The sequence below is a fragment of the Cibotium barometz genome, chromosome 37, assembly GCF_041138505.1.
Source record: "Cibotium barometz isolate CiBa-2024 chromosome 37, ASM4113850v1, whole genome shotgun sequence".
In the NCBI taxonomy this organism is placed as follows: Eukaryota; Viridiplantae; Streptophyta; class Polypodiopsida; order Cyatheales; family Cibotiaceae; genus Cibotium; species Cibotium barometz.
The window spans coordinates 31,733,918-31,747,022 of record NC_141082.1 but is presented as its reverse complement, the minus strand read 5'-3'; the positions used below and the strand labels follow the sequence as shown (position 1 = coordinate 31,747,022).

Sequence of the window (13,105 nt, the reverse complement as noted above, 5' to 3'; positions counted from 1 at the left end):
TTGGATAGAGTGCAAGCAGGTTTTGGTTGCCTGTGGATGTATCAGATGAGGCTTAGACGGAAGTAGAGGAACTTGATGAGGTTCTTATCCCCGAGCAGATACTGGCACATAAGGAAAGAAAGGTACAAGGTAAAATTTCCCATGTGGGCAAAAAGGTAAAAGTGCTACAAATATAGCAACTCGACTCTATTAAAGCAGGGCTTGGGGCTGATTTGAGAGGGGCGCATCACTCTGGAGCTCTCTCTCTCTCCCCTTTGCTGGCCGACTGCAGATTTTCTCTCTCCTCTCTCTAGCATTGGCCATATAGCAGATTTCTGGGCTGCTTTCAACGGGTCGACGACTCCTAGGGCAGCCATAGAGCTGGTTGACTTCTTCTAGGGCAGCCAGATGGTTGGTCGATTCCTCCCAGAGCCTGTCAAGGCTGGTCGACCTGTTTTTGGAGCTGTTTATGGACTGTTTGACAGGCTCATCTGAGAGCTCCTATGGGGCTGATTTATGGCTCAGTTTTGGGGCTGATTTGGCACAGAACTCGGGGCAGTTTTGGGCTCTGTAGTACGGGCTGTTTTATGGACAATTTATGGGCTGTTTTATGGACAGTCTATGGGCTGATTATGAGCTGATTTATGGGACTGTTTTGAGACAGTTTATCGGATGGCTTTCGGAGCTATGTTTGTATCTTGGCTCTAGACTGAGATCTGGGCAAGAGATGTGCTGTTGCTTTGTGGAAAATCCAGTGTTGTATGCACCCGCACCTTGGTATCTTGTAAACGCTTCTGTGTGAATAAAGAAGTTCCTAGGGGGGGCCGGCCATTCTGGCTTAGTGTGGTGTATTTGTATTTTATATGGTTCTTCCGCTGTGTTATCATGCTCTGTTTGGTATTTGAAGTGTTGGTCTATTATTATTGTTCCGGGTAGCCCAGCCCTACTTTGTTACAACTAGAATAAAGTGGGCTTGCTTATTGAATCTATCAATAATAGTCCATATTCCATCATTCCCAAATCCTAACTTCGGCAATCCAAAGATAAAATCCATAGCATTACTCTCCCATGGAATATTGGGGATTGGCAAGGGTTGCAATAATCCTAAAGATTTTTGTGATCAAACTTGACCTTCTCACAAACTAGACATTCTTGAACATATTGCTCAATGTCCTTTCTCATACTAGGCCAATAGAAATAACTCTCCAAAGCCTGAGTTGTTGTCAAGATACCTCTATGCCCTATATAAGGTGGAGCATGGCATTCCTCCATTACTTTTGGCCTCAAGTCTTTAGTCACACATAACTGGGTTTGCATCATAAGAAACCCTTCCTTGATGACATAAGAGGTCACCAAGTCTCCAAGTATCTTTGAAATCCTCAACTGTAGCATAAAGATCTTTCATCGTAGTGAAGTCCATATGATATCCCATAGAAACTGCATGAGTCATGGGTCTCCAAGATAAAGCATCTACTACTTTGTTGTCCTTGCTTTCGGATACCTTAGGCTCGAGGAGTGCACTACTAAGAAACCCTATGTATCACGTGCCTTCAAGGGGTATTTAAAAAACCCCTTACCTGTGAATTTTTCATGAATAAAATGACCCCTTTTTTTTATGGACTTACGGGTTGATTAAAAAAACCCCTTCTGTAAATGTATTTCTCTAAATTTACTTTAAAATTTTGAATTAAAAAACCCCTTCATTTGAATTCATGTGGTATACATACATATTTTTAGGTGAACTCCCCGAGATCTTAGGTTGAGACATGACGTACCTAAGACTTTAATGATCTGTCTTGATAATAAACTCGACACCCATAAGGTAGTGCTTCCAAATCTTCAATGCATGAATGATATCAATTCTTTCTCATATGTAGGTGCGGTCTTTTCAGCTCCTTGAAGTCTTCAACTCTCATAGGCCACAGCATGGCCCTCTTGCTTCAAGACTGCTTCAATGCAATCTCCTGAGGCGTCACATTCTACCATAAAAGGCTTTGATAAGTCTGGAATAATCAACACTGGTCCTTTGCTAGCATAAAATTTTAATGCTTCAAAGGATTCTTTTTCAGCTTTGGCTCACCGAAATCCCATGGCTTTCTTTGTCAAATCATGCAGTGGGCTAGCTATCACGGCAAACCACTTGATAAACTTTCTGTAGTAAGACTGTAAACAAAGGAAACTTTGAACTACATGCACACTAGTCAACTCTGGCCATTCCATAATAGCCTTGACCTTGTCTGGATCCATCTTGACCCCTTTCTTGGACACTATGTGGCCCAAGTAGTGAATTTCTTACAAAAAGAACTCACTCTTCTTGCCGTTCACATATAACTTGTGCTTCCGCAGTTCCTAAAACACGATATCCAAGTGCTTTCGATGCTCTTCCTCATTCTTAGAATGCACAATAATGTCATCAAAGAAAGTAGCTGCAAACTTTCTATGTGGTCGAAATATTCTTTCCATTATTCGGCTGAAGGTAGCGGGGGCATTGGTAAGACCAAAAGGCATCACCAAATACTCATAAGAGTCCAAATGTAGTCCTGAATGTGGTCTTGTGAATGTCCTCTGGAACAGTCCTGATCTGATGGTAACCACTCTTCAAATTAATCCTGCTAAAGATGGTGGCTCCATCCAATCTATCTAGGATGTCATTAATCCTAGGAATATGAAACCTGTTCTTCACAGTGATTTTGTTAAGAGCCCTGTAATCAATACACATACGCCAAGAACCATCCTTTTTCTAAACCAATAAAACTGGAGAGCAAAAGGGTGATGAACTGGGTCTGATCAAACCCTTCTCCAATAACTCATTCACTTGCTTCATATTCTCTTCCTGTTGTGCTTGACTCGCATGATATGGAGGTCGATTAGGAGGTGAACTTCCTGGCATGATGTCAATCTGATGATCTTCCGGTCTCTCTGGAGGTAGCTCTCCTAGAAGAGTATCTGCAAAGACAAACTTCATATTTCTTTAGGAAGTCTTTCCTTTCATGATCAAGAGTTGGGAGTGATTCATTACTCTCAAATTCCTTTGGATCTCTGATATATATCATGTACGAGAAAATAGATTATTTTATTGCTTTAGGAACCTGCACATGACTGATGAGTGGAATAGAATTCCCCTCAACGCGTATATCAAAAGTTACATTTTTTACCTTTAAAAGAAAACCTAATCTTGCTTCCAGCCCAATCAATGGCTGGATCTATCTTCTTATGCTAGGTATTTCCAAAATTACATCACAATGTCCAACTTTACTGACAACAAAGTTCTCATGGTCCACATAGTCCCCAATTTGTAAATGAAGCTTTCCCAAGGTAGGAGTCACTTATGCTGACATTCCCTCGAAGACGCACCTGCAGAAATAGGAGCTCCGAACCTATCTGGAGGAAGGTTCATAGCTTCAACCACTCGGGGATGGATACAGTGGTGGGTAGCACCACTATCGAAATGGATAAGCACGGGTTCGTTAGCCACATTGTTCCAAGCCTTGAAAAGTTGCCTTCTCTCTAGCAGTGTATCATCCTGGTGTTGAAGTACCTTTGGCAATGGATTGGTTTGGGGCGGCTTGGTTTCTTGGTTTGGCTTGTCGGAACATTTTATAGCCATGTGATCCTTCTTCCCACATTGGAAACACTTTCCTTCCTTGACATATTCTTTAAGTTGCTTGCGAGATAGCTTCTTTCGGAAAAGTGGAGGTTTATTCCCACTCCTATCCTTCTTCTCTTGAGACTTGTTCTTTGATTGAGATCCTACTATGAACCTCTTGTTTTGGGATGGATCTCGATTGTCGTTCTTCATTTTGCCCGCCATACAAGGCATGTGTAAGGCCTCGGCTTATAGAGCTTTGTCTTGTGCTTCCTCCAAGGTTTTTAGTCACGCCATGTACATTGCTTGCATAAGCTTAGGTCGCAATCCATTCACAAACTTACGCATTTCCATTAGTGATGGAATGGAAGTATAAGAAGTAAACTTTAATGATACGGCTGAAAAGTTATTAAGGTAAGTTACCACATTCTCACCGACTTTTTGCTTTACCTCATCCTATTCTTTCTGCACATCTGCTTCAAAGTTTGCGGGTAGGAACTTCTTGTTGAACATGATCTTGAAATCGGTCCATGACTTTGGATCAGTCCCGTCTTGTAGCACCTTTAGGCACCAATTTAAGGCGGCATCCTTCAAGTGCATATGAACCATACGAAGCTTGGACTTTTCGGAGAAGTCCTCGCCCCCAAAAGTGGCATCAAACTGCTTGATGAAGGATAAGGCTTTTTGGGTGTCCCACTTTCCCTAAAAGGCATCGAACTTGATGCTCTTCTCTCTCGGCTTGAAGTCCACTTTGCCGGTTGTTAAAGGCTCCTTTGCCTTCTTTTCCCTTACTTGGCCCGATGATGCTAGATCCGAGAGAACAGGCCTAGGGATAGCCTCCCTGTTTTCTCCATGAGAAACAGAACGGGTAGCTCTAGACCCTTCTGCAATAGTAACTCCTTTGGCCCAAAGATAAGCTTTTGGAGCTTCTACTCCTTCGACTTCGGTGACTTGAGACTTGATGAAATCTTCAAACGTCAGAGCCCTTCTATGGTCCTGTTCCTTCTTGGCTCTCCAAGCTAGGAATTCTTCATCTTGGAGAAACTGTCTAAACTGCTGAAAATCACGGTACTTTGCCGATATCATTATTAGAAACTAAAGGGGAAAGAGAAGTGAGTCATTCATATTAAAAAAGGATATGACTGCATTGATCCAAATGAGCTTGTACATAGTGCTGATATAGCCATGAGAGGTATACTCTATGTGACTTGATACATTTTTGGATGACATCATTGATGAGGTAGCATAATCACAAGTGGCTAGCAAGGAGGTGATTCTAATACATTATATCCTATGTGATATAGCTTAGGGGAAATGATTGGATTATTTCTAACAGCCCCCTTAAGCCAAACATTTCACTCAATACATGGGCTTATACCTAGTAATCTCCCTTGATACAAGAATGAGATAAGAGTCCCCCTTTAATGATATTGGGTGTGTGTACTCTTCTCCATAATACAATCAAGGTCATGTAGGATAAAAGACAAGGTTTTAGAACCCAAAAAGAAAGAGTGAACAAGAAAGCATAGGATTCATCATCAAAATCAGGACCAACAAAATTACTTTCTTCAGTAGTGGTAAGATTGGCTTTTTCTTTACTCTTCTTGTTTTTGTCTTTAAAATAACATTTGTGTGGTGGATGGTTGGTTTTACCACAATGCACACAAGGGTTATTAATAAAGCAATCCTTTGTGAGATGGTTGGTTCTTCCACAGCACACTTCTTCTTGTTTTGTTGTTGACAGCATATGCTCCTCTCGAAGTGAGATTATTGTTGAAGTTCAGCTTCTTCTCCTCCTCCTGTATTGAATTGATTGTACTCTCCAAGGAACGAATTGGTTCCTTCTCTTTGAGAACAATGACAATGTTGTTGTATTCGATAGGCATTGCTTTAAGCAAGAAGGCTATAGCATCCTCATCAGGCACAGGGGCTTTTACATACATAAGTTAAGTGATAATGCTTTTCAACTTGTTATCAAAAGATGCAATAGATTCATTATGATCTTTAGAAAGCCCATATAATTGCATTTTTAGAATTATTTTCGAGTGCTTTGTCCGTGCTCCAAAGGTTTTCTCTAGAGTGTCCCAAGCTTTAGAAATCATCAATGTAATGAATATAATTATTATCTAGTGCAGTGATAATGATACCTAGGGCTTGTTCATCCCGTGCTTGATTTGCAACTATGACAGCTCTAGTGGACACACCATCTTCCTCTTCTGTTGCAGTGATAATGATACCTAGGGCTTGTTCATCCCGTGCTTGATTTGCAACTATGACAGCTCTAGTGGACACACCATCTTCCCCTTCTGTTGGTTTAACTAATGCCCAAAGATTTTTCTTCATGAGATGTCCCTTGACTTCAAGTATGAAAACCTTGGCCATTGAATTTGTCGGGGGACTTTGCATTGGTAGCCATGATTAGGGTAGATACCATTTAAGGGTGGTCTTATCACTGAGATAAGAGGCTCAGGGCAGTGTCTATAAACCCTTTACACATGAATTCAAATGAGCTCATTGATTCTTAAATCTCTCCCCCTTCATGAAAATGCTATGGAAATGAGGTTTCCTTAACGATGTTGCTTAAAAAAGATGAAAATCCTAATTACTCCAACAAGAGCATGTAGAAAATAGATATGGCTTTGAGTATCAAAATCTAAATAGTGCTCAAGAGATTTGATCAATTTGATGGTTAGACATCAAATAGCAATGGATTTCAATTATTTTAAGCACCATAAACTCAAGATTAGTAATACTAATCAGTGCTTAATCACTGCAGCCAAAAAAGGAGCTTTTTGAGTGTGCCCTAGGCTTGGAACTGCTACTAGGCGCCGTTTTTGCGTAAATATGAGTACATAAGCGTGTTTAGCATGTGGTAAAGCCCCCCTGGAAGCCAGTTGCATGCGACGTTGTGAAGAAGAAGTCGGTTGTAGGTGCTGTACGTGTTGGAGGAAAGGCGTGGAAGACGGGCAGCAGCTGCTACGAATCCAAGGGTTACAAGGCGATGTCAGATGCATTGCAGTAGACGGAGAGCTGTGCTGATGAGACGGAGCAGCACCGTGGAAATTAATGGAGAGCTGTGCTAATGAGACGGAGTAGCACCATGGAAACCAGCGGAGTGAAGGAGAGACTTGCGAGCAAAAGCGCGGGTTTTGGCTAAGAGATTACGCTAGTGTATGGACAGACGCGGATCAAGTGAGTTGGGACAACTTCTCCACGACAGACGTCACCTATCTTTTCCCCTTGGGCGGAGACTTGGAATAGGCGAGACCCGAGGCTACAGGTAATAGACCCCTCTCTTTTGCTTTGTTAAAGCGATAGTGGACAGTACTTACAGAAGTGATGCGCAGGGAGGAAGAAATACGAGTTGCAGAGATGTTGCAAAGCTACCCCTCTCTTTCGTTGCGTAAGCTAAGGACGCTGCAATGGCTGAGTTAGAAGGTAGGCCATGGGCGGCACTTGAGAAGGGAGAAGCAAATGCGGGCTGCAGGGGGTGACTTGGGCTACGCAAGCCAGCGAGAGGGGATGCAGTAAAGATGGGTCCACGCGTTTGTTTGATGGAAGACTCCAAGATAGAAAGCTCCAAAAAATTTAATGTTACAGAGTTTTAAAAAAAAAAATACCTATGCTCTTGATACCATATTAGAAACTAAGGGAGAAAGAGAAGTGAGGCATTCATATTAAAAAAAGGATATGATTGCATTGATCCAAATGAGCTTGTATATAGTGCTTATATAGCCATGAGAGGTACACTCTATGTGACTTGATACATTTCTATATGAAATCATTGATGAGGTAGCATAATCACAAGTGGCTAGCAAGGAGGTGATTCTAATACATTATATCCTATGTGATATAGCTTAAGGAAAATGATTGGATTATTTTTAACACTCATGGCCGCGATTTCATGAGAAATAGATTGTCGGCCTGAGTTCCCATCTTGAAGTCCTATATTGGCCTCATAGTTGTTCCCTTCATTAGGCCCCTGTTCTCCCTCTACTCTTGACATGGTTTTGTCACCCCAAGAAAGATTCCCTCAACAGAATCCTTGCTCTGATACCACTATAAGCCCAGTGGGATGTGCCGTGATAGATTCAACCACATATCCAAGAGATAAAGATAGAGAGGGAGAGGGGAGAGAGAGAAAGGTATAGGAAACTTGCACAATACACCACACTCAACGGGGAATAGGCCCCGCTCTCTTCCAAGAATTTATTTAGGAACAATCCATGTGATTTTCCAAAGCCAGGACCAATACAATCAATGGATACAGTATCAAATAAATATGTCAATGTAGAAATCTGGGTCGAAGTCGATGTCGAGGCACAAGATCTCTAATGCCGAGCACACCACAAGGATGACCCACAAGAGTCTCACCAAGCTAGTACCAATGTCCAGAAACTGAATCAAATCCCAAATCTTAATGATGTCCAAGATAACTCAATATCCAATCTATAGAAAATCCTCAAGAAAACTCCTCGAAAAAGCCAACACCAAGATGGCGATGGAACCCTTAACCCGGATGGTAGATTTATGAACCTGATATCAAATCTCTTGCCGGAAGCTGAAGAGAACACAGGGCAACACTTGCGGCTGAGGGCAGCATTGGTGGCACAGCAGGTAGAGCCTGGCTGGGCAGTGGCTAAGGGCGGCGCAGGTGGTGGTACACAGCAGCACATGCAGCACAGGCGGCGCTACAGGGTGGCATTGGCGGCACAGAGGTGGCGCAGCCGGCGGAGCTGGGCGAAGCAAGCGGAGATCAGCGGTGCAACTAGCGCAGGGGCTCGCGTAGGCAGCTATCCAACAGCAGCGACAACGGCAAGGAGATGTTGAAGATGATGGTGATAATATCCTTGCTCTTTAAAATCTTGATGTCAAAAAGAGAGGCTCAAGGTTCTTTTTATACTTGGGGAGAGCCCTGCTTTTTGCCAGAAAAGCTCCAACCAAGCTTTTGTCTTTTTGCTTTTATATTTTAATGATAATAAAATATTACTCATCTTTTATCAAAGTTCTTGAATTATTGCTTCAAGGCCTTGCTTTTTGGCCCTGGAGCTGCTTTTTGGAAAAGTGGCTTTATGCTTTTTCATCCGGCTTGGTCTCCTCTTTCCGATGGTGCCCTTGGCTCACCATCAACTTAGTTTGACTTTTTGCTTTTTCTTGCTTTTTGTCCAAAACTGGTGCTTTTTCTTGAGCCAACTTCATGATCCCTGTTCCCATGCTTTCATCAACCTGTCCATGTGTCCAGGCATGAGTTCCATCATGTGAAAATAGCTAGGAGGGCCAAATAGTTACACATATTGGCTTGTACCACTAGAAGTTTTTATCAATGGTGTTCTAGTTTGAACACAAGCCTGATATGTTTTATTAGTGGTGTTCTGTATTGAACACGGTCTTGATGTGCGCATTCTTTGATGTTACTCATGATGGAATGTTGAGATACCTAATAGCTATACGATTCTTGTTGAACATCCTCAGTCTGATGGGGGTGAATCAAGTTTTAGATATGCTTTGTGCATAGGTCTCTAGGCGACCATTTGATTGGGAGAGGTATATTCTAACTGCTGAGTTTGCCTACATGATACATCAGTACTAAGCATCCAGTGATGGGTTACAGTTCGTTTATGCTTATGTATGGATATCAAATAAATCCTCAGTAACATTGGGACTTGAGGGTATTCAGATTGATGCAATGAGATTTCCTGACAAATAGGCAGGAGATGCTGGTCACTGCTAGAGATTCTATCATTAGTGCTCAAGACAAAGTGCAGATTAAAGCTGACAGTAGAAAGCATTCGCTGAGAAAGTTTTTCCAAGGAAATGCTTGTGTATTTGAGAAGTATCCCCTAGGTACGATGAATCACCCAATCCTGGTGTGGATACGTAGTATGATTAGCTACGACAATTGTCTCCATGATTTCAGGTTATCCAATTCCATGGGAGTTGAAGATTGAGAGGAGGTTGGGTTCCTCACAACCTTGATTTGGATTTGATTTTGTCTTTTGTTCCACTAAGATAGTCGTGTAGCAACGGTGGCTTGTGATTAAGCTGGTTCCTATATGAGTAACTATGTGCATTGTGGAAAGATTTGACATGTGTGAACCTAATTTTCAAGTCAGATGTTTGATGTGGCTAGACTTTTCCCGGATTCATTTCCAAGAGTGGAAATTTCTGAGGTTGGGAAGTATGTTACATACCTGATGGTAACCACATGGTTAGTTGGGCCTAGTCTTGGGTGGGGGACCCTAGGATTAGTGCAGCGGGCTGTGAATACAAGGGTTAAGGTGTTTAGAATTGTTATGCCGCCATAAAGTATAGCTATTCATGAGTTAGTGGCTATTTATCAATTGACTAAGACTATGTAAGTGGGATGAACCTATTGAGTGGTTCTATTGTATTGTATCCTACTGGTGTGGTTGGATGACACAAGGCCTTTGCCTAGGCTTGGGACACAGTCCACGGAAGCCTTAGCCTTTGGGCTCGGGGGTGGCCTATGGATTTAGACCTATGGTTGGGAGGTGAGGTAGCCTACACCCCTTTGATTTGGTACTAATCTTATTGTCTTGAGTTAAGAAGATCTTGGAGGATCTTACTCAAATATATGGGCATGATTACCCAGACATATGGGCATGGTTCTCCCAAACATATAGGATTCATTTGGCCCCTCCAATAATGGAATCCACCTAAACATATGGGCAGGATTTGATCGTGGGCCACCACGATCAAATCTGCCAGACACAGTGACGTGCAATCATGTGCCAAGCAAAGAAAACACCCTTAGTGTCTTGAAATGTGTGTGGTCACAGCTCGTGACATAGGTTTTGCTTTGGAGGGAAAAACAAACACAATCCCTTGCTAGGACAATCAATGCTTTGAAGAATTATCTTTTTCCCCTTGAGTAGATCCTTCTGCACTAGCAACTTGAGTGCCCACCCAAAGGCGGCTTGGTCTCCCACCCAAAGGCAGTACAATTATGGCCATAAATGGCCCAGCCATATCACCAGGGAGCTTGCGGTCCATGACCGCCCCCTTCCCCATCAAAAATCCATGCACACCCATTTGATATTCTTTGAAGATTTCCTTCATCAAGAAGGTGGAAAACGAGCTTAGCACCTTAAGACTTTGTCTAGGGAAAATGAAGCATGTCACTATAGCGTAGGGGCTAGCAAATTGACTTTGTTGTGAGAAAAAATTTATTATTTTGAATTAGTTACTGTGGCTTCACATTTGCTCAGTTCCATCATGTTTTACTAGAGGACACAAGTGAGCCACATAACGTCAGCTGATAATCAAGGTTGAAAAAGCTGTGATTGATAAAAATCTAGTTGATTCTCTTGTTTGAATGTTCAGTCAAGCTAACAAGATTGCTTTACCTTATCCACAACTACAGAACTGAACTAAAACCAGCATACTACCTGTCAATTAAAATGTTTCCATCGGGCCTCTTGAGTAGATACGGGGTCGCGCCGTAAGATTTCTCTGAATGGTAACCGCACAAATAGACCCCCTGCAAATGAACCATCACACTCCGGCTGCATTAGTACATGTGTCTATATTCACCCCCTATGTTCTGTAGTAGAAGACTATACACAACCGTGTAGCAAAACAATATCAGCCCAAAAAACTTGATTCTACAAGGTATGCCTGTGTGTTTGAACAATCACGTGCAGGCACAGACATGGACACGGACATGGATAAATTTTATATTATTACCTGCAAAAACTTGTTGATTTTTTGTTAATGTTTTCCAAAAACCCTTATCCATTCAGTACGATAAAAAGATGTGTGAAACGATAACTCACTGGAAGGTGTTCTTCATCGATGGGGAGTGGAAAAGTTGTGTGAACACTCAGAATATCAGCTGGAGCGTTTTCGGTTCGGATGGACGCTGTTGGGCAGGACAGCAAAGCCTGCAAAAGCATGCATAAACACAAAAAACCAAATCCAAATAAGCAGAGAACGCACTCCAAAAAAGCAGTCAAAAACTGTAAACATATGGTTGAAGAAAGCTGTTTTCCCACCTGTAGGGCAGCAACCCGAGCACTTGGAGAGCTTGGTTGGTTGAGAACTGCAGATTGTTGGCCAATTCTGGTAAAGGTATCCTGCATTTTTATAACACCAAATACAGCATTCAAAACAAAGGACATGCATTGCCAAGCTTACATTAACAACAAATGGAAAGCATGCAAGGAAAGAAAGCTTACTGGAGCCATCCATCTGCATGTGTCACAATCGATGCAAGTGTGGTCTGCGACAAAAGCAATGCAGGCTAAGCCAAGAAACTAAAAGATAGCTAGTTCGAAGAAGATTTGGGGAGGGGGGGGGGGAAGTCAGGTTAAAAATCAAATGAGAAGAAATCTGGAATAATCTGGTCCCCTTGCCCTCAGACATGTGGGCTGATAAACCTCAATTAGAGAAGCATTAAAATGTGTGTTAAGGAGGCTGATTTAGGGCAATAGCTGATAAACCTCAATAACAGAAACATTAAATTGTGTGTGAAGAAAGCTGAATAGGGCCACAGCTTCACACTGGTTAGAGAAGCATTGAATTGTGTGTTGAAAGAAAAGTCATATTTAATTACCACTAGTTAAAGAATCGTTCCCAGAGCTTGGTTAAAAAAGAATGTAATGGTAGGTGATTAATGGGGGAAAACAAGAAAATTTAAAGTATAAAGCATTCAATTGTGGGTGATTATGGAAGGAGCGTTTAATCGTGGGTGAACGAGGAATTTAGGCCATAAACATTTAGTTAAGGGTGATTAGAGCATTTAATTACATAAATGAGTAGATTAATTAAGGGGGCATACGTAATTGCGGGTGATTATGGAAGGGCAGGTAGCGTTTAATCGTGGGTCAACGAGGAATTTAGGCCATAAAGCATTTACTTAAGGATGATTAAAGCATTTAATTACATAAATGAGTAGATTAAAGGGGGCATACCTACGAAGAAATCGCCAGGAGCATTTTCTGGCCTTCGGGAGCGCGCTGGACTGTTACCAGAAGAAAAGGAAACGTTCTGCTGCTGTTGTTGTTGTTGTTGTTGCAGTGCCCTTGCAAGAGTGGCACGCCTCCTAATTGTTGCTGGTGCTGCAAGGTAAGGCCTGTATTCGCTTACAATAAGAAGATGGTGATGGTGATGATGATAAGAATGCTTCATGCAAACACCTGCCATGGCTCTCTCTGTCTCTCTGTGTGCAAGGTAAGCCTGTATCAATAACAATAAAAGGAGGTGGAGGTGGTGGTGGTGGTGTTGTTCCCTCTCACATTGTGTTGACTTCTTGACCACATCCACTCTACCTTGGCAAGTGGATACCACATCAGACACATCCACACCAAGCTGGCACTTTAGGGTGGCAAACTTATTGGAAAATGGGGGGTCATATTAATATAATATATATATATATATATAATCATATAATCCCATTTGGTCAAACTTATTTGCACTTTTTTATGTCTTTTGTGTAATTCATGTTGGAAAATTGATAGGTTGTGAGTTTTAAGTATCCGTATTCATGTATACCTATTATTTAAAAGCAGCGCTTACATG

The 13,105-nt window shown here is 41.9% G+C and overlaps 1 protein-coding gene across 1 annotated transcript in view; it reads right to left on the bottom strand.

The window, feature by feature from the left end:
• LOC147617178 (uncharacterized) overlaps positions 1–12,871 on the bottom strand; it is a 60,695-nt gene extending 47,824 nt beyond the window's left edge. The window contains exons 1-5 of the mRNA XM_086776783.1: positions 12,499–12,871; positions 11,764–11,807; positions 11,581–11,661; positions 11,362–11,469; positions 10,975–11,066 (exon numbers count right to left, since the gene is read on the bottom strand). Of these exons, the coding sequence (XP_086632909.1) occupies positions 10,975–11,066; positions 11,362–11,469; positions 11,581–11,661; positions 11,764–11,807; positions 12,499–12,730 (557 nt within the window). The 5' untranslated portion in view covers positions 12,731–12,871. The remainder of the gene's footprint in view (positions 1–10,974; positions 11,067–11,361; positions 11,470–11,580; positions 11,662–11,763; positions 11,808–12,498) is intronic.
• Positions 12,872–13,105: the final 234 nt, after the last annotated feature.